Below are 18,708 nucleotides of genomic sequence, written 5' to 3'. Positions count from 1 at the left end.
CTTGAAACGAATTCGAACATTAACCAGCACTTACTGCAAAGATTGCACGTGACTTCCCGATTGCTTACTTCGTTGCAGAGGCCACTTGGGGCCACTCACGCGCAGTAAAGGATACGCCGCACGAGATTTGACCAGCTCAGGCAATGATCCCCTTGTTGGAGGAGCTTCTAGTGCATGCATATCATCAGAGGACCACGCCGTCGAGACAGCGTGCTCGCCGGTCCTGTGGTCACAACTCCATGCAGTCTGTGATTCGGTAGTTCAGTTGCCTGCATCTCAGCGGGCCGGCACGTAGACCGCATTTACATCGCCGCATCGCGGTCACACGTTTGCGATCGTCTGGCAAGAATAGAGGGCCCAGACGGACGAGAATCAGTACATGTACTCGGACCGCCTCTCCTCGCCAAGATCCGCACACTTATCGCTCGCACGGCCACCACCTTCACTCGCCCCCCACGATGTCCATTCAGTGTAAGAGCCTACCTCTGCACAGTCTCCTACACACTGCGCTGATCTAATACTTCAGCGAAACACTTTCAAAATGCCCCTGAGAATCTTGTCATCGAGTCACTTCAGGGTCTCTGCAGCTTGAATCCGCAGATCGACCTCGATACCGCGAACAAGGGTCAGTCTACGCTCTCACGTTCATTGGTTGCATCATTCCCATCAAAGTTCTCTTCGCTTGTAGTCGTCTATGTTGCTTCGCCGGACCGCTCGAAAGTCGCGTTGATCTGCGGAGGAGGCTCAGGACACGAACCCGCCCATGCAGGATTCGTAGGTCAGCAAGTTGATCAATGTCTGGTCCCCTTTCACTGATATTTGGCGATGGTCAGGCTATGGCATGCTTACTGGCAAGTCCTGAACTGGTGTGGCAGCTCATCGAGCGCTCACAAGGTGTCGATATGTAGCTGCTGCCTGCGGAAGCGTTTTCGCATCTCCGAATCCCAGCCAAGTGCGTCGGGCCATTGACATTGTCGAGAATGAGAAGGGGCAAGTCACTCAGTGGCTGTCTCGCCACTTTTTTGCACTGACGTTCTTCCTGACCGATTAGCTCAGTCATTATTGTCAAGTAAGCGCATATACCCCGCTGCATTACCGTGAGTGCGTCATACTGATACGGACGGTTCTCGTCAGGAACTACACCGGCGACATCCTGAACTTCGGGCTCGCAAAGGAACAGTATGCAGCTCTACACCCGGAGAAGGCGGACCGCGTCAGGTTCGTCATTGTCGGTGACGATGTCGCTGTGGGCAGGACGCAGGGAAAGATCGTAGGACGCAGGCACGTATCTCTCCCCTCTATCATCCACCACCTTCCCCTTACAGCCAATGACCTTCGCTATCATCGCAGAGGTCTCGCGGGGACCTGCCTCGTCTACAAGATCGCTGGCGCGCTCGCCGAGCGTGGCGCCGAGCTCGATGAAGTCCACGCCATCGCGCAGTGGGTCTCATCCCGCGTGGGCACGATCGGTGTCGGACTGGAGCACTGTCATGTTCGTCCGTTTCTCTCGAATCAATTTCGTGCGCGCACTGACCGTCTTTCCGTCACGCACGTAGGTCCCAGGTACGGCTGCGGGCGAGTCGCACCTGAATCCAACTGAGATCGAGATCGGGATGGGTATTCATAATGAGCCGGGCAACCGTCGCGTGTCCCCCGTCCCGTCCGTGAACGAGCTCGTTCCGATGCTCCTCGAGCTGCTCACATCCACGACGGACCCTGAGCGTTCTTTCCTCCCGTTCAAGGGCAAGGACCACCTCGTGCTCCTCCTGAACAACCTCGGGGGTACGAGTGAGCTCGAAATGGCGGGTATTATCCGCGAGACGCGGCATGCGCTCGAAGCGCAGGGGTACAAGATCCGGCGTGTGCTGGCCGGGACGTTCATGGTGCGAGCTTTGGGATCATTGATCTGCATACCATACATTGACGGCGAAATGCTGACAGACGAGTTTGAACATGCCTGGCTTCTCGATCACCGTCCTGCTGCTCCCTCACCGCACCGAAACCGACGAGTCGGTGCCGGACACGGAGCTCCTCCTCTCCTTGCTCGACGAGAAGCCCGCCGTGCCCGGCTGGAAGTGGGCTTCAGCGACCACGCCGGAGCCGTCTTCGCTGCAGATCAAGCGCACGGTCAGCACTGCTCCTGCGGCGGCCGTGGGGGACGTCACGAAGCTGGGCTCGGAAGACCCGGCCGCGTTCATCGCCTCGGTGAAGCGCGCGTGTGGGGCGCTCATCGATGCGGAACCGGAGATCACTCGGATGGATAATATCGCGGGCGATGGTGATTGCGGACTGACGCTCAAGGACGGCGCGAACGGTGCGGAGAGCATCCCCTTGGGCTTTCTATTCCGGCAATACTGTTGCTGATGATTGCCCACAGGTGTGCTGAGGAACGTCGAAAGCGGCAAAATCTCTGGAGACGATGTCATCAGCTCGATCATCTCCATATCAAAGGTGGCCGAAGAGCAGATGGGCGGGACGAGCGGCGCACTCTACTCGTACGTGCCGTATTCTATTTCGTCTTAGTCGTCGGTGAAGTCCACTCACCGATACCTTCTCCTTGACTAGCATTTTCTTCTCCGCACTCGCGCAGGGCCTGCAAGCGAACCACGGCCACCAGAAGACTCTCACTCCCGCGCTATGGGCCAAAGCGGTCTCATATGCGCTCGAAAAACTGTACACGTATACGCGGGCACGCCCTCCGTCGCGCACGTTGGTGGACCCGCTAGATGCATTCGTGAAGGCCCTCACGGCGTCGAAGGGGACGGACTTTGCCGGCGCTGTGCAAGCGGCGGACGCGGCGGCGCAGAAGACTCGGGACCTCGAGGCGAAGGCGGGGCGCAGCGCGTATGTCGAGGGCAATCGGCTCAAGGACCAGCAGGTGCCCGACCCTGGTGCGTGGGGTGTCAAGGTCGTCCTTGAGGGCTTGCTCGCCTCGGCGTAAAAGGCGACCTGCGCACTAGACTTGGATGAATGAAGAATGAAGACCGAGCGAGCAGTCATTATAGAGAGAAATTTGAAGAAGGCCAAATGCCATGTGTATATTAAGATATGCGAGAAGAAGTTTGCGTGTACGTGTACGAAAGTGTATAGAATTTTGTGTTCCTGCCATCTTCTCACAGACACCCGAGCGCTGCGTGTGTTGAGATATTCTTTCGCTTCCCTTGCATCGATCTGCAGTAGAGCGCTCAGTTTCTATCGGGAGCTCCAAGGGATGCTGGGTTCGGCCGCGTGAGACCCATCATGCTCGGGCGCGCAATGACCCCGTACTCGCGAGCGTTAGTGTACCGCGGTAGGGTTGGCTGGGTGCCTGGCAGGGATCTTGGCGTGATGGTGCGCGCTTGACTACCCTGCTTCTGTTTGGCGCGTTACGCTCGAGTCAAGATCATCTAACATGAGGAGGTCAGCGTATTCGTTGTGGATGCACACGCTCGTCCAACTACCCAACACTAATCGCTCTCCGAGGGGGACCACCTACTCGTCACCAAAAAAAATCTTTCCAGCATGCTCACTCGAAGATCCAGAAAGAGACGACACGATTCATTTGCAAGCTAAACACGCTATATAGTGCGATTAGCACAATATACTAAGCCGCTGATAGCAACAATAGCGCATTCTTGGCTTCCAATGACTCGGTGTGATGTTCGAAATGCACGAACATGAACAATCTAGGCAGCCATGTAGTACGATGTATGCGTATGACAATGGCATGCATGTATCATCATATACGCGGGCTCGGTTCTAGAGATAACTAGATCTTCGTGAGCGAAGAAAGATATCAATGTAGCGAGAGAAGTGGGACCGCTGGCAGCGCGATACGTTGTCGCGGACATAGAGGTGAGTTACCCATCTTTAGCCTGGCTCACTTGCGCGTGTACAAGTTGAGTTCCCGCTATATAGGATGGGGAGCAATGAACGTGAACCGAAATTGTAGAAGATGATGAAATTGTCTCAGATGGTAGATTACAGTTTAATCTCGACTCTGATTCATATCTGCACACCCGCATTGACAGCGCGACGGCCACAGCAAGACCGACGGTGGTCAGGTGCTCCGCGTCGAACTGCGTAGGCCACACGAGGCCCCCCGCCGACTGAATAGCCAACGTTCAAGGTTTCAATAATGCAGATACCAGATACGCTCACAAACAGCTTGGAGATAGACTCCGATGATTGCGTCTTCCTCTTTTTTGGCGTCTCCCAGCGGGACGCAACAATTGAGTCGCCGTGATGACACTATCATTTATCCTACTGGAGAACGTCAATTGCCAGCGAGAAGACGACGAAGCATGCGGGGAAACTTGTGCAAGGTTGGTGTTCGCCGTGGGTTGGCAGTCACACGGTGTGATTCTCGCCGTCGAGCACGGGCGCGGGCAGCTCGGTAGGGAGCTCGGCAGGAGCTTGTGGCTGATTGTATGCGCGGCGGCCACCCAAGCCGGTGGACGTAGTGGCAGTGCGCGCTGACGCGGAGGCGTGTGTATTAGACCCGAGGTGTTTGGGCAAGCGGAGCATGTGCAGCTACCTGCCCGAGGATCCTGTGGCGGAGCAGAGGTACGTCTGGCGGAGACAAAAACAACGCGGGTCAGCCAATGGGAGTGCGCGCATCGCAACTCCGCGCATATCCTCTCTGCGGGGTCTGCGCCTCATCTGCTCCCGCCACCAGCACGTTGTGGCCACATCTCCGCGTCCGCACCAGGCAGGCTCTGGGCGCAGCGCAGCATGCGGTGAGTGTGCCTGACACTCGCAGTTGGGCACTAGGTCGTCTCCGTGACAGTGTTCCGTGCGAACGGAATGTCCAAGGGAACGTCGCGTAGCCGACTTTATGCGGCAAGCATGCTCGGAAGACACCAGAACCCCGCATGTGGTCTAACCGGCCACGAGGTTACCCAACCACGGCGCTGCAGCCGCCTTGTCTGCGACGCGAAACAACCCCGCGCCGGTGATCACGCGCCCTGGCTCTCCACGCGCACGTCGACGGCGGGCGCGCATGTAAAGGGGTCGTTCCACGCGTCCAGATGCAGAATTTTGCAAAGCGGAGAAGGCAGAATGTTCAGAGGGCAGAATCAAATCTCCGAGATCGCATGTGCAGCCAGGAGGATGCCAGTGCTGAATGCGGGGAAAGTCTGGAGTGTGGGGTCCGGGGTCCTCGATGTGCCTGCCAGATCCATCTCCATTAGATCCCATCATCCCATCATTCCATACACGCGGTCTCTTCGCGCTTGTCCTCCTCATCTCTCCCCCCCCGCCTATAAAACCATGCCTCTCTCCGCCCGTCCCATCTTCCTCGTTGAGCGCCAGGTCGACCTCCCTCGCCCCCTCCATCCCTTTCCCCTTTTTATTCCCCCACCCGTCACGCATCAATCATGCCAGGTGGTCCCGTTGCAGCAGGTCCCGCTATCGGGGCCAACGCCCGCAAGAATAAGCTCGCTGGCATTGGCATGACCGCCTTCGCCGCCTTCGGTGGCATCCTCTTTGGCTACGACACCGGTACCATCTCTGGCATCATCGAGATGGCAGATTGGCTCAAGCTCTACGGCAAACCCTGCCCCGCCTCCCTCGCCACCACCAGCTGCACCGGCGGCTTCTATCTCCCCTCCAGCAGGTCGTCCCTCGTCGTCTCCATCCTCTCCGCTGGTACCTTCTTCGGTGAGCACCATTCTTCTTCACCATCATCTCCGCATTTTCTAATGCCCCCGTGATAGGTGCCCTCTTCGGCGCTCCCGTAGCCGACATCCTCGGTCGTCGTCTTGGCATCATGCTCGCCTGCATCGTCTTCGTTCTCGGTGTCGCCCTCCAAACCGGCTCACACAACCTCGCCACTTTTGTCGTCGGTCGTGTCTTCGCGGGTCTCGGTGTCGGTCTCGTCTCCACCCTCGTCCCCATGTACCAGTCCGAGTGCGCACCCAAATGGATCCGTGGTGGCGTCGTCACCCTCTACCAGTGGGCCGTCACCATCGGCCTTCTGCTCGCATCCGTCATCAATAACGCGACCAAGAACCGCCACAGCCACGCCGCCTGGCGTATCCCGATTTCAATTCAGTTTATCTGGGCATTCATCGTCTTCACCGGCATGATTTTCCTTCCGGAGGTGAGCGCATGCACTTTGGCGTTATCTGGCTCATGGCTGATTCCTGCCTTTAGTCGCCGCGTTGGTTGATCAAGCGGGGCAAGGATGCTGAAGCCGCCAAGTCATTATCTCGCCTCACGGGCCTCGTGCCGGGTGAAGCGGACCTCGAGCTTGAGCTGGCAGACATCCGCGCGGGCCTCGAGGAGGAGAAACGTTATGGAGAGAGCTCGTATCTCGACTGTTTCCGCCCGTCGCACAACAAGATTGCCCTCCGCACGCTCTCCGGTATCTTTATTCAGGCATGGCAGCAGCTCACAGGTATCAACTTCATCTTCTACTGTGAGTCATTTTTCTCGCATATGTCACTCACGCGTGTGCTGATCGGCACGCACCAGACGGCACGACGTTCTTTAAGAACTCTGGCATCAAAAATCCGTTTCTCACCTCGGTCGCGACGAACATTGTCAACGTGTTCATGACGCTGCCGGGTATCTGGGGTGTCGAGCGCTTCGGCCGTCGTTCGCTGCTCCTCTGGGGCGCCGCGCTCATGTGTGTCTGCGAGTATCTGATCGCCATCATCGGTGTCACCATCTCGGTCGACAATGCATCGGGTCAGAAGGCGCTGATTGCGCTTGTCTGCATCTACATTGCTGGCTTTGCCTCGACGTGGGGTCCCATTGGTACGTCAATCACGCATCGCGCAGATCCTCCTTTCTGATATTTCCGTGGCAGCGTGGGTCGTTGTGGGTGAGATCTTCCCACTGAACGTGCGGGCCAAGGCAATATCGATGTCGGTCGCGTCAAACTGGCTATGGAACTGGGCGATTGCGTACGCGACGCCGTACCTGGTCAATTCGGGTAAGGGCAACGCAGATCTCGGCGCAAAGGTGTTCTTCATCTGGGGCTCGACATGCCTCGGATGCCTGATATTCACGTACTTCTGCATCCCCGAGACGAAGGGGCTCTCACTGGAGCAGATCGACTTGCTCTACCAGAACTCGACGCCGCTCACGAGTGCCAAGTACCGCCTCGAGCTCATCACCGCGGACGTGCACGTCGCGGATGTTGTGGACAAGGGGGTCCGCACGGACGAGAAGGTGTCCGATGAAAAGGTCTAAGGGCCACTGCGACCGGCTGTCTGTCCTGAGTGTTTGTTCTTGTGGCGAGTGTATGCCCCGCTGCGTGTGAATGGACTGCATGACGAGTATCTCACGCAAATGCGATAATGTGTAAAGAGTAGCTTTTTGCTGTCTTTCTTACGATGGGTCTGTTGCAACACGAATTCCCCCCTTCATGTTCCCTGCCATGAACATACTGTACACTACATTTAACGAGTATCAATTATCACCTCCCGTGGGTCCATCGCCGCATAATGGCCATAGCGCTACTTCGCTGGCGAGAATCGATGGCGGATGGATGGCTGGGATGGCGAAAATGGACCAAGAACGCGGCAAGTATGAGCCGAACTGAGCTCGGAGATAGAGTTCATTCATTCGCACTTCCCAGGCGCGAGCTGTCCCTGAAAGCTTGACAGGTCGAACCTTGAGCTTGACGCAGCTCGGTGACAGCGAACACGCTACCGTACGTAACTCGGCGTCCACTCGCCGTTTCGAGGGGGAACAGATTCCTATTCCCACTCCAATATATCAAGTTCATAATGATTCAATGAAGCGGTTATCTACACCACGGCGAACTGGGAACGACGCGATCAGAACGCGAAGACGACGGAGAGGTGAGTAATGCCCAGAGGCTGGCACAGACCTCGGACACCAGCCCGCGGCGATGGCATTCATTGTCCATCACGCACATCTGTCAAACTCTCCGCTATTCCAATTGTTAAATGAGGCGGCGAGTCCCTGCCGAGGCTGGTGACCATGCGGCGCGGTGGGAATGCTTGGGCCTGTCGGCTATTACTGTGGGCGAGTAGAGGGCGCGGGCGCATACCCCGTAGTGGAGTCAGGGGTCGGTGGCGACGCGGTGGCCCGCATGATCGTCAAAGGTGATCATTCCAAGTTCGGGAGAATGGAGACAGGCAATGTGCAGGCACATCTGTTAGGAGGATGATTTGCCGGGGCGCGTGATACCAGTGAAGAATGACGTCGGGCGCGAGAGGTGGACTTGCAAGACCGTGACGAGACAGAATCTGCATCTGCGTTGATAGGCAGCCGGCGTCGATATTCAGTCTTAAGTGGCATATTTATATGTCGGGGGCCAGCATGTGCAGATTGCTGTGCACTCAGGCGAGCTTTGTGGTGATCATCATCGTCTCGAAATCATGCAGGCTCACTGACTTGTCGGGCGCTGTCGAGAACGCCTCGAGCATCTGGACTGTCTGTAAGCCGGTTCTTTAGCTGGATGGTCTGAAAAGCAGTATACGAACATACCTCTTCGGCTGTGATCTTCTCCTTTATCACTTTCGCGACGCGCGTGATGTCTTTGATCCTGATGCGTTGTTTCTCTAGTTCATCGTCTGGGATATCAGGGAAGAAGAGCGCGAACGCTTTGCGGCATTCCTGCTCTTGACGTTGCGTGAGACGACGGGGACGAGTGAGATCTTCGTCTTCGGCATCATCAGTGCTGGCACGAGACATTGCATGCGACGTCCCTCGGGAGACCTTCTTGCGACCTTTGCGCTTTCTTCCAGACGTGCGCATGAAGCCTCCTTCCACATACTCGTCGCCAGAGTCCTCCGGTTGTTCCTCCGAGCTAGACTCCTGTGCATCACTGACAACATACTCATCTTCCGAACCAGAGTCTCCTTCCTCGGACAGTCCGCGGCTGGCCGCATCTTCGTTCTCAACCTGATTGTCCACCGCGCCGTCCGCTTCACCAGTGTCCAGAAGCGCAGCACATACCGCCCGCCAGTCTTTACGACTGACGTACTTCTCTTGCTCTTGCTCCTGCTCCTGCTCCGTTCGTGCGCTCCCTGGATTTTCCCATCCGGATGCGGCGTTCCTGAACACGGCCAGCACGTCCTCGTCGTCCGGTTGAAGATCGAGCAGCTGCAAGGCAGTAGGTATGAGAGAGAGCGGGATCGGTGTGGGTTCTGTATCCTCCTCGGCGTCACTTTCAGGTACGAATCCGCCGGGAAGGTCATCGGATTCGACGAGGAAGCCTCCGGGTTGAGGTGTTTCGAGAAGGAAGCCGCCAGGCGAAGAAGAGCTATCGACGACTCCTTCTATTGTGACCTTCTGCTTTTTGCGTGGCGGGCTGGAATCTCGCTCAGAGGAGGCTATGGCATCGTCAAAAGCGCGATCAATCCGTCGTTTGAGGCGTGTAGGCAAGGCTATGTACCCAAGGTCTTCTGCGTCCTCTTCCATGCTTTGAGATCTCAGCGGCGAGTGCGGAGAGATGGCAAAAACAGCTTAGCACCAAGTTTCTTGGACGCCTGCCCAAAATGGCAGGCACGCGCGAACAGACACAGTCACGTGGGGCGCGTCGCAACGCGTCGAGGGCGTGACCGGCGTTGAAGTGAACGACGACCATGGCTGCGACACGCCCCTCCCGCCCTTCCCGTTCCGAACACACCGCCGTCACCAACGATGGGAGCGACACCGATCCTGATGAAGATACCTCCGTGGCGGACCGCCGGACCGCCTCTAAGAAACGCATCAGTGATGTTTTCACGCTCGACCGCGACGAGAGTTTCTCTTCTGATACTGGGCGTGTGCCGCTGCGATCTGTGAACATCAATGACGATATGGCGGAGAAGCGCAGGCGTAGGAAGAGTGCCAAGGTCACCGCGATGGGACCGGAGGATTCTCAAGCAGGGCCCTCTGAAGTAAACAACGAAGAACAAGGTGGCGCAGGGCCATCAGGAACGGCGGCTGCACGCCAAAAGCAGCAGCTACTTGCTGTGGCCCAGGCGCCCTTGATCAATGTGCCTATAGATGTCATGAACTCGAACTTTGAGGAGTGGATGAAGATGGCTACGGATAATGTGCGTCCGTTCTCATCATGCACTCCACCAAGCGTTCATCTTGCTCGCAGAAAATCAATGCAGCAAATTCCTGGAACTTTGCGCTTATCGATTACTTCCACGACATGTCCCTTCTCCGCAACAACACAGACAACTCCATCAACTTCCAACGGGCGTCGTGTACCCTCGACGGATGCGTTAAGATCTGGACGAGTCGTGTGGACAGCGTCGGGACTGAGACAGGCAAATTACTCAGTAACCTGGCTAACGAAGGCAGAGGCGGAGATGACGAGGAAGGTGCGAACGTGGACGACCCGGATAATCAGGATTCCTCTCAGGGCCCACGTAAACGCAAGACGCATAGAGCCGAGTCAACTCTCGCGAAGTCAGTCGCACAATTACGGAGCAAGAAGCTGGACCTTGAGTTCACCGTGGACCCCCTCTTCCGGAAGACTTGCGCGGACTTTGATGAGGGTGGCGCACAAGGCCTCCTGATGAACCATCTCAGCCTTGGCGTGGGTTCCGAAGGAAGCTTGCGTGTTGTATTCGACGCCAGTGATGCGATGGGTGGAGGAGAGGAGGAAGAAGAGGCTGCGTCGGAGGAGCCGGAGGATCAGGTTGACATAAGCTACCTTCGCAGTATGTCTTGCAGCTTCTGTTTGCCATGATAGTTCACTGACCGTTCGCAGAGCAATTTCTTCCTGACTTGAATGTCCTAGAAGAGAAGGCCATATCTCACTCCATAGAGGGCTTCTCATTTTCAAAGGACAGTTTCTCTCTCGACGAGACGACATTCTTCCGTGAAGACCCTACTGGACTTGACGACGACGACGACGATGCTGGCGATTTCGGCGATGGGCATGTCCAGGATGTCGCGCCATTGGATGGCAATGGGGGCCAAGACGACCAACCTGTTGAAGACTTCTTCGTCGGTGATCAGGCAGTAGGGGATGATTACGTCCCGGATGTGTTTGGACCTGGAGATACCCTCGACGAAGAGAACCAAGGGGAAGAGCAAGATGGTCTTGCGAACGCTGGCCGTCCGGGCGCATTCGTGCCATTTGATCCACGGCGGGTGCCGAACGAGCGCGACCTGGTCATGGCTATGACAGAAGGCGACGGGGAGGGAGGCGGCTTATTGATGGACTATTTCGAACAGGGCTTCCTCAAGAATTGGGCCGGTCCCGAGCACTGGAAGTTACGGAAAGTGGTCCGCAGGCGTGAGTATGCTCGAGAGCTGCTTGACGACCTGTTATTGACGTGTCCACTTGGAATTGTAGCGGAAGCGACCACGGCTGCTCCGAAGCAGAAGCGCGAGAAGAAGGAGGCATTCAAGATTGACTTCTTGACTTCGTCTGAGAAGAATGTGAAGACGATCGCCAAGGAGCTCTTCGTGCCGGTCACCCGCGGTGCGGGGATAACGCTCCCTGTTCCTTCGTCCAGTAAGACTTCTTCTCGCAAAGGCCGAGGCAGGAAATCGAGGGACAAGGATAAGGATAAGCGTAACGACCAAATGTTGCCCGACGACATGCATTTCTCTAGTCGGCAGTTGGTGACACTCTTTTTGAAGCCAAAGTTCGCTGTGAGGATGCTGTCATTTCACAGATGAGCTGCGCTGACCAATTGATACGCACTTATAGCTGAGAATGCGAGGCCATCGAGTTACATCAGGCAACCGTGGTGACGCTGAGATAGACGAGAACTTCTGGGCTCAAGCTGCAGCCGATCAAGCCGCAGGACGCGCAGATGCTGATGGCGATGAGAGTGAGCGACTTAAGATCATATTCTCACCAATTTCCTTAAGCTTACATGTTCTCTTGAAGCCGTGGACGGTGGTGCCATTCCGTTCAACACGCAGTTCTTCCATGACGATTATGACGACGGCCCAGGATTTGACGACGCGGACGATGTCGCTGATGGTGAGAACGGCGCAGCTGTCGAGCCTGGAGAGCAGGACCTGCTTGCCGCGACACAGGACCAGACAAGACGCGTACGACCAGAGTTTGTTAACCATGCTAAACGTGCGAAGAGAGTCGACGTGCGGAAGCTGAAGGACAATATCTGGAAGGGCCTCGACATTATCGTCCCCGAGCCCAAGGAGCAAGATGTAGAGGACGATGCAATGGTTCGTTTCTGTTACAGGGATGCAGGGCTTTCATGATACTTACAGCTGCCTTGTATATGCAGGATACGGACGATCAAACCCCCACTGACCCTCAGGAAGCACGGCAATTCACTGCTGTCATCTCGGGCCTGCAGAAGACATATCCAAGGGAGAAGATGGAAGAGATCAGCACGAGTTTCTGTTTCATTTGTCTTCTGCATCTAGCAAATGAAAGGGGCTTGAAGCTGGAGACTGACAAGGAGGATGAGGAGATTGTCGAGGAAGACGAACGCAAAGTGGGAAGAATATGGGATCTGAAGGTGCGTTCCGTGACCGATGGTGATGCCGAGCATATGCTGATATACGCGTCTAGGTGTATCGCGACCCGGATGCGACGCTCACAGCATAGTAATTCGAGTGGCCTTTGCCACTTACTGTACCATTGGTTACCTACTCCGTCTGTCTCCTTTATATATGATACTGTGCTCATACATTTTTACCGCAGCTTGGCTTATATGATGTAGACCTGCATTTGATTGCGAAGGGAATTTGAGCTTCAAATGGGCGAATCCTACATCGAGGAGAATGGAACGAACATGCAATACATGTTCTCGTCAATTGAAGAACGCAACGAAGCTAGGGCTACAACATCTTCGGTATAAGTGGGGATGAAGATGAAGGAAGGCTGCGGATGCAAGCGCATAAAGCCGGCGGATCTCATCATGTAGACGATCGAGTCAACCATGTGTTATACATGTCCTCGTACTTCTTCTGCATGCGGCCACTGAGTTCCAGGTATTCTGAAAATGCCTTAGGCGGCAGTTCGAGGATGCCCTTCGTTGGTGCACGAGGATCATCTTCAGATGGATAGATGGTGAGAATGGCGGTGGTGGGAATGCGTGCACTCGGTACGTCGGAGACAAGGAATATGCGTTCGCCGAGAGGTCTGAATGTGAGCACGTCTACCCAGCGCTCTCGCAGGCCATGTTGGCGTATTGCTGTATTACAAGGTCAGTAGCTGACACTCAAAACAAGTTACATACTCACATTGTACCACCGTGACCTGTCGTTGCACAATCGCCACTGCAATGGACCCGCAGTCCAACATCGCGTCGCGTTGTGCTGCCAGTGCACCAGACGGGTGTGGGGGTCCAGCACAAATGTCACCACATCTTGAAGGAACTGTCAGGCAGCTTCTATCGGCCTCTCCTCTCCTAAACTATTGCGGCTGGGTGTGCGTGCTTTTGCATGCCACGATGGCTGCAAACACAATAGCTATAGTCGCTCAATGAGGATAAAGTCGCACACGCATGCGTCATGCCGGTCATTGTGTACGGATCATTCAATCCGCAGAACAATTGTCAGGGCCGACTCGTCGCATTACCATTTAACACCTTTTTTAGAATAAGAGATTCGTCAAAGTAGGCATCAACGCCATTGAAACAAACAAACGCATGGCCTGATATGGCAAGCAGAACGTCCCGTTCGTCATGTTCATGCGCATGGTCGATGAATGGTTGGGGCATAGCGCACGCGCGTCAGCTACCGGCGCGGATGACGTTTTGCAGCGCTCTCTTCGACATCGCTGGCAAGCCATGTGCAGCAGTGTTGTCCTGCCCTTGGGCTCTCATTCATTCCCACTGTCCATATCCTTGTTTGGCGCGGTATATGGACCTGGCAGTGCGTTCAGTGGATGGCGGTCCGCGAAGCCATGCTGGCACGTATTAGGGTCCTTTCTTTCGGGGGACGCAATATGCATAACTAACGGGTGTTTTCATGGTCCGTGCCTCGTCCAGACATCTATCGCACAGCTCATAAAACCGCCTTCGCGAAGGGGGTGATCGTCGTTCGTCTGCGCGCGCCACGATATATCGCCAATTCAGTGACGCCACAAAGTTGAGAAATTGCGCTCAACTGTCTACTATCGAGTACGATTTAAGGTGTGTCATATGCTTCAAGATTGCGCAGAATGAGCATTGGGCTGGTCGATCTGCTCCATCCGGCAAGGCGGTGGTTTATTACATGCATGAGCATGAAGGCAGTTATCAGGATGGTGACCAGAAGCTATGTGCTCCTGGAGGCAATGCGCTTCTCGAGGCAATGCGATGCCACACTCACTGCCTCGCGCTCCGCTCATCTCACTAAGCACATATCTATAGAGAAGCGTGCAGGGATATGGACGACTCCATCGACAAGTACCGCCTTTGTCCGCAAACATAGCCGCACAGGCATTACGCGGTCAGACAAGGATATCCGAAGCCCGCGGAGGTTGAAGGCGGTCAAGGAGAGAAATCGGATGTGCACTGTTTATAAGATTACAAAGCCGGTAGATATCTCCTCTGAGATCGCGTTCGCCCATAGCTCTCAGGGTATTTAGAAGAAGAGATCCACAAAAACAGAAGGTACAGTAAAGATTTGGGAAGATAAACAGAACAATCTGAAGCAATAAAATTTGCTGTATCCAGCGGGGATGCCAACTCCAATTACTTTGAAATTACGTTTAGGATGAGGCGCCTACGCACTAAGAGGAGGTAGCAGCGATCAACTATATTGAGCAACAGAACGGCAATAACAGAACATGGACGAGTTCGCTAAGGAAATGCAGAAAGAATTTGGTATGGTCGCAGAAGCCGCCGCGACCGGCGGTGATAGTCGTCACGGTCTTCGACAGTATGGTAATACTTGAGTAAGAATGAGTCACTAGCAGCCAGTGGCCTTAAGGAGGAGAACTGATTAGAAATGAGATTGCGTATAGGACCGGCGAGGGTGCAGGTAACGGTAAGCTTGCAAGCTACTTACGTATCCATGTTGAAGCCTGACTAGGTCGAGATCATCAAGAATGATACCATTGAACGAGTATCGACGCACCGTCATGAGACGTGGTCCGACCATATTCTCTTTGGTATGTCGCCCCTTCCATTCCCTTGTAAAATCAGCATTGGAAGCTGGACTGATGTCGTTCGCATTGTAAATCAATCATGTTCTTGCTTCATAAAATGCCTAAAGCCTTTCTGACTTTTTGTATAGGTCCCGATCCAGCTGAGGTTTTGAGCTGGAGCAGGAGGCTATACGATACCACGTAAAGCCTTCACAATTGTCTCGTTTTAGGGCCTTGAATTCACGATAAAAGGGGCTTGCCACGCTCACATCGCGGATCTCCAGAAAAAACGCTCTGGAATATCATTCATTACAGAGGACTGGATGTGATACAGATGATACATACCCGCGTGTATCATGTTGAATTTGACCCGCTGCAGTCGCGTGCTTGACGAACGGAACTAATTCTGACCTCAGTTCTGCTACTATCGGTGTGGTCAAATTGGCGGGGCAGTGTGTACGTTTCGCGCGATTATAGGTGAGTATTATCGTTCGGATGCAGAAGAGGAGGCTATACGCTTCTTGAGGCTATGTGACATCCCGCTCACCGCCTCAGAGTGCCGCCCATCCCCCTGTGCAGATACTGCATGGCGAAGCATGCGAGGACTCCGTCGATAAGGACCGCCTCTATCGTCACACGAAGCTATCCAATTTAGTTCACGACACACGAGTATCGGATGAATCCCGCGTAGTGGATATTGGGTAACGAGGGCGATATATACACTTGAGGAGAACTGAATCGAGATCGAGCATCGAGATGATATGCTAGTGAGTAACATACGCAAGAAAGTACAAGCAGATCGTGGAGCGTGGACGAAAGCAAGCCAGAAGAAGACGCAGACGAAGAAAAAAAACGTTCCACAGAAGCAGCAGGACAGACGGAATGCAATGGAAGGTGGGTAGGTGTGAAGAGGAGCAGAATGGTCTACGCCGCCATCTATTCGTTCCATACCGAAGTCCGACCGTAACCTAACCTCGGCCCTTACAGTTTGCGCAAGCCAGGGGAACGTCGACAGTTCAGAGAATACACGTGATAGCAACGCCAGAGGATCGGCAGTGAGCGGGTATATGTGCGGTCGTGATAGGACAGTCGTGGCAGTCGTGAGGAGTCGTGATGTGTGTGAGAGATATATTGGTTGTAGATGTGTCATCGAGAGTTAGCAAGGCGTAGATCACGCTGTGCTTGCTTATTGCAGAGAATGTGCACCATGCGTGCGAGGGCGCAGGCACAGGTGAGCTTGCCAGCTGCCCATAGAGACATGTTGAAGACCGACGAGGTCTAGGTCATCCAGAGTGATGCCATGAGCCCCGACCCGCCAGGCCGGCTCTGCATCCTCCTCCATGTTACGTGTTTGCATGTCCTGGAAAGATTGGCGTCGAAGGGCGTCAATTACTGTTCTCGTTGTGAACATGGTACTTACGTCGATGAAACGTTGGACGACCCTGGCTACACCCTTAGCCAGCTTGGCACGTGTTATGGGCTGAGGAGGACTACGGAAGTCTCTCGTGGGGATTTGCTTGCTCCAGGGCACGTAGCCAGGCCACTGTAACGGAAGCCGTCAGCTCGCACTATATAACATTTGGAAAGCAATGTACATACGTTGATTCGGATGGATACAGAGGGGCCTCTATCCACGAGAACCGGATCGTCTCTGTCCTTCAGGCTCATGAATCTGCTGTTGATAGCGTCTCGAAGAGAGATACCGCAGGTCTCTGGGTTGGTCACATAGAACATGATCGGAGCCTCCAGTTTGACTTCCTCAACGTAGCGCTTGCGATCGCTTTGCGTGTGCGGCCTGTACGTCTTCTGCAGGACAAGCTGGCCACGCATGGGGACTTGGGGATTCGCCGTTATGATCGACTGCACGGTGAGAAATCCGGTAGTCGCACGGTCATCCTTCACACTATATTCGAAGTGTGCCTGTTGGGGTATCACAGTGAACATGTGAGGGTAATGATCATATTTTGTAGGAGAATACATACCGGATGATCAAGCGGATAATTATAAGGAGTATTACCCGGCGATACTCTAGGAGAGCGGTTGATGAGAGGGCTTCCATTACCTCTGTAGCTAAAAGGTGACATGTCCGGTGTGGGCAGTGCTGAGTTGGAGCTCGAAGGCGTGGCATTGCTCGGGCGACGCGTCAAATCCGGAGTGTAGGGACTAAGTAGATCTTCTCTGGCGCTCATGGGCGACGGCCCGAAAGTGGTGTTGACTTGGATCTGAGGCTGACGCGTGGACCTCCCCATATCGTACCCAGAGTAGGGTGGGGGATACATGACCGAAGGCAGCTGTGACGTTGGCATTTCCTCTGGGAACATGTTCTGAGCACCAATCGGACTGAACAGCATTGATTGTGGCGCTTGTGGCGATGTTGGGAAGGCGTACGTATCGAAAGCAGTCTGCGCCAGAACCGGCTGGTGTGCAGTACGTTCGGACCCAGGTGGATACATTATGTCAGGAAACTCGTAGAGGTCGATGCCCTGAACGCACAACGTTAGCGACGATAGCTGAAAGGGATTCGAAACGACGAACTGAGATGTCGGGAGAAGCATTGCCGAAGGTATTCAGCAGCATCCCGTGGCTGCTCGGCCCGTCGTTCCACATATGGCCCGAGTGTTGCATGGCGGCTGCGCCCTGTGAGTCGGGCATCAAGGACGTCCTGATGGAGCCGGGTCAAACAGGAGATCAGCCATGCTCGATGAAACCCACTCGTTGTACTCGTTCTCTGCTGTGGGTGGGCGAGAGTCAACCATTCAGGCGGATGAGGGCAGTGAGTAAGAGGTGGAGGGTGGGCCGGCTGGAAGGAGGCGATGTTATATATGAGTATTGAGGATATTGAGGTTAAGCGCCGATGTACGAAACGGGAGGCGGACGAAGCTCAGCTCGCAGGAACACGGACACACGGACGCGACACACTCACGCAACCGCAATCAAGCACAAAGTGAACGCCGCTTGGCCGAATGCGCTATCGAGGTACTGGGCTTCTCACGTCGGGCGGGTCGTAACGGACTTGAGACTAGTAATGCCGCGTCCTTCCTAGGAAACAGGTACCAATAGTTGTGTTAATGGGGGAGGAACTTTCTCCGGGCGCGAGAACGAGAAGAGGGAGGGTAGAGGACGCCGACGTAAATTATACCAAAATGACACTGGGTACGATAGGTGACTCGATGGGCGGTGTCACCGGCACCGTGCATCTGTCTGGATGCACGCGCCGGCGATGGCGGTTCAGAGAATTCCATCGGGGAGTTCCTGGTGTGGCTTGAAAAACGTGGATGCCTACACGATGAGGTATGAGGCTGTGCAAGGCGGCTCGGATAGGCAGGAGCTTGAAAGCGATGCAGACGATTCGTTGCTGGACCTGCCTTTTGGGGCCCGGATCTCGGTGATGCAAGGCAAAATCGACGGCGAACGTACGCAAGTGATCTAAATGTTGATGCCAGCAGGCGGGTTGTCCGCCGACGACCACAACCACAGCGGCTGCGGCCCCAAATTGAGTCGGAGAAGCGAAGACACTTCCTCTAATGGAGTTAGTTCCAGAGCATCCAGAAAGTCTGCAATCGCACGCTGCACAGCAGATGTCCCTGCGTTGCGGTGTAACCAATGCAGCGCTGGCCGTCAGCGCCCGGTGCCGACGGATGCGGCGGAGGGGACACTCTTTCCGGGACCACCTTCTAATGGTTGGCCATGAAAGAGCACATGCGATGTCGAAGTAGTGCGAGTCGAACAGAAAGCATCGCAGAGCG

General features: G+C 54.9%; 8 protein-coding genes across 8 annotated transcripts; 3 read left to right on the top strand and 5 right to left on the bottom strand.

Annotated features, from left to right (window-relative positions):
* Positions 1 to 162: 162 nt before the first annotated feature.
* LAESUDRAFT_673642 (dihydroxyacetone kinase) lies at positions 163 to 3,061 on the top strand. The gene is made up of 12 exons (XM_040905536.1): positions 163 to 471; positions 527 to 625; positions 689 to 778; positions 834 to 851; positions 909 to 990; positions 1,052 to 1,064; positions 1,130 to 1,281; positions 1,351 to 1,492; positions 1,557 to 1,883; positions 1,942 to 2,314; positions 2,378 to 2,495; positions 2,566 to 3,061. The coding sequence occupies exons 1-12, from the start codon at positions 459 to 461 to the stop codon at positions 2,939 to 2,941; spliced, it is 1,803 nt and encodes a 600-aa protein (XP_040767699.1). The 5' UTR covers positions 163 to 458; the 3' UTR covers positions 2,942 to 3,061.
* A 1,799-nt stretch (positions 3,062 to 4,860) lies between these two features.
* On the bottom strand, positions 4,861 to 5,316 carry LAESUDRAFT_756174 (uncharacterized protein; the record flags this gene model as incomplete). The annotated part of the gene is made up of 1 exon (XM_040912132.1): positions 4,861 to 5,316. The coding sequence occupies one exon, from the start codon at positions 5,314 to 5,316 to the stop codon at positions 4,861 to 4,863; it is 456 nt and encodes a 151-aa protein (XP_040767698.1).
* Positions 5,317 to 5,357: 41 nt separating this feature from the next.
* LAESUDRAFT_645638 (MFS monosaccharide transporter) lies at positions 5,358 to 7,179 on the top strand (the record flags this gene model as incomplete). The annotated part of the gene is made up of 5 exons (XM_040903929.1): positions 5,358 to 5,640; positions 5,697 to 6,082; positions 6,136 to 6,400; positions 6,457 to 6,741; positions 6,794 to 7,179. The coding sequence occupies 5 exons, from the start codon at positions 5,358 to 5,360 to the stop codon at positions 7,177 to 7,179; spliced, it is 1,605 nt and encodes a 534-aa protein (XP_040767697.1).
* A 1,118-nt stretch (positions 7,180 to 8,297) lies between these two features.
* Positions 8,298 to 9,381, bottom strand: LAESUDRAFT_645815 (uncharacterized protein; the record flags this gene model as incomplete). Its single annotated transcript, XM_040903941.1, has 2 exons — positions 8,298 to 8,393; positions 8,446 to 9,381. 2 exons carry the CDS (start codon positions 9,379 to 9,381, stop codon positions 8,298 to 8,300), a joined length of 1,032 nt encoding a protein of 343 aa, XP_040767696.1.
* A 164-nt stretch (positions 9,382 to 9,545) lies between these two features.
* LAESUDRAFT_645652 (barren) lies at positions 9,546 to 12,493 on the top strand (the record flags this gene model as incomplete). The annotated part of the gene is made up of 8 exons (XM_040903931.1): positions 9,546 to 10,001; positions 10,052 to 10,619; positions 10,670 to 11,200; positions 11,261 to 11,562; positions 11,621 to 11,744; positions 11,804 to 12,105; positions 12,168 to 12,404; positions 12,458 to 12,493. The coding sequence occupies 8 exons, from the start codon at positions 9,546 to 9,548 to the stop codon at positions 12,491 to 12,493; spliced, it is 2,556 nt and encodes an 851-aa protein (XP_040767695.1).
* Positions 12,494 to 12,636: 143 nt separating this feature from the next.
* LAESUDRAFT_722112 (uncharacterized protein) lies at positions 12,637 to 13,275 on the bottom strand. Its single transcript, XM_040908140.1, has 2 exons — positions 13,132 to 13,275; positions 12,637 to 13,082 (listed from the first exon to the last, which is right to left on the bottom strand). Exons 1-2 carry the CDS (start codon positions 13,190 to 13,192, stop codon positions 12,805 to 12,807), a joined length of 339 nt encoding a protein of 112 aa, XP_040767694.1. The 5' UTR covers positions 13,193 to 13,275; the 3' UTR covers positions 12,637 to 12,804.
* Positions 13,276 to 15,185: 1,910 nt separating this feature from the next.
* On the bottom strand, positions 15,186 to 16,287 carry LAESUDRAFT_467351 (uncharacterized protein). The gene is made up of 2 exons (XM_040902582.1): positions 15,308 to 16,287; positions 15,186 to 15,256 (listed from the first exon to the last, which is right to left on the bottom strand). Exon 1 carries the CDS (start codon positions 16,110 to 16,112, stop codon positions 15,447 to 15,449), a length of 666 nt encoding a protein of 221 aa, XP_040767693.1. The 5' UTR covers positions 16,113 to 16,287; the 3' UTR covers positions 15,186 to 15,256; positions 15,308 to 15,446.
* Positions 16,149 to 16,792, bottom strand: LAESUDRAFT_645596 (uncharacterized protein; the record flags this gene model as incomplete). The annotated part of the gene is made up of 3 exons (XM_040903924.1): positions 16,149 to 16,322; positions 16,383 to 16,505; positions 16,562 to 16,792. 3 exons carry the CDS (start codon positions 16,790 to 16,792, stop codon positions 16,149 to 16,151), a joined length of 528 nt encoding a protein of 175 aa, XP_040767692.1.
* Between the last annotated feature and the right edge of the window lie 1,916 nt (positions 16,793 to 18,708).

This window comes from Laetiporus sulphureus (genome assembly GCF_001632365.1).
Source record: "Laetiporus sulphureus 93-53 unplaced genomic scaffold LAESUscaffold_6, whole genome shotgun sequence".
Classification (NCBI taxonomy): domain Eukaryota; kingdom Fungi; phylum Basidiomycota; class Agaricomycetes; order Polyporales; family Laetiporaceae; genus Laetiporus; species Laetiporus sulphureus.
The sequence above is the reverse complement of the archived record's forward strand: the minus strand, read 5'-3'. Positions and strand labels throughout refer to the sequence as shown.

Excerpts from the sequence above, each read along its gene's own strand:
- LAESUDRAFT_673642 (XM_040905536.1), top strand. Across the intron at positions 626-688 it reads CCTCGATACCGCGAACAAGG|TCGTCTATGTTGCTTCGCCG; the intron begins GTCAGTCTACGC and ends CTTCGCTTGTAG. Across the intron at positions 1,282-1,350 it reads GGAAAGATCGTAGGACGCAG|AGGTCTCGCGGGGACCTGCC; the intron begins GCACGTATCTCT and ends CTATCATCGCAG.
- LAESUDRAFT_467351 (XM_040902582.1), bottom strand. The coding sequence starts at position 16,112 with ATGACACATCTACAACCAATATATCTCTCACACACATCACGACTCCTC.
- LAESUDRAFT_722112 (XM_040908140.1), bottom strand. The coding sequence starts at position 13,192 with ATGTTGGACTGCGGGTCCATTGCAGTGGCGATTGTGCAACGACAGGTC. Across the intron at positions 13,083-13,131 it reads ACAGGTCACGGTGGTACAAT|CAATACGCCAACATGGCCTG; the intron begins GTGAGTATGTAA and ends CTTGTAATACAG.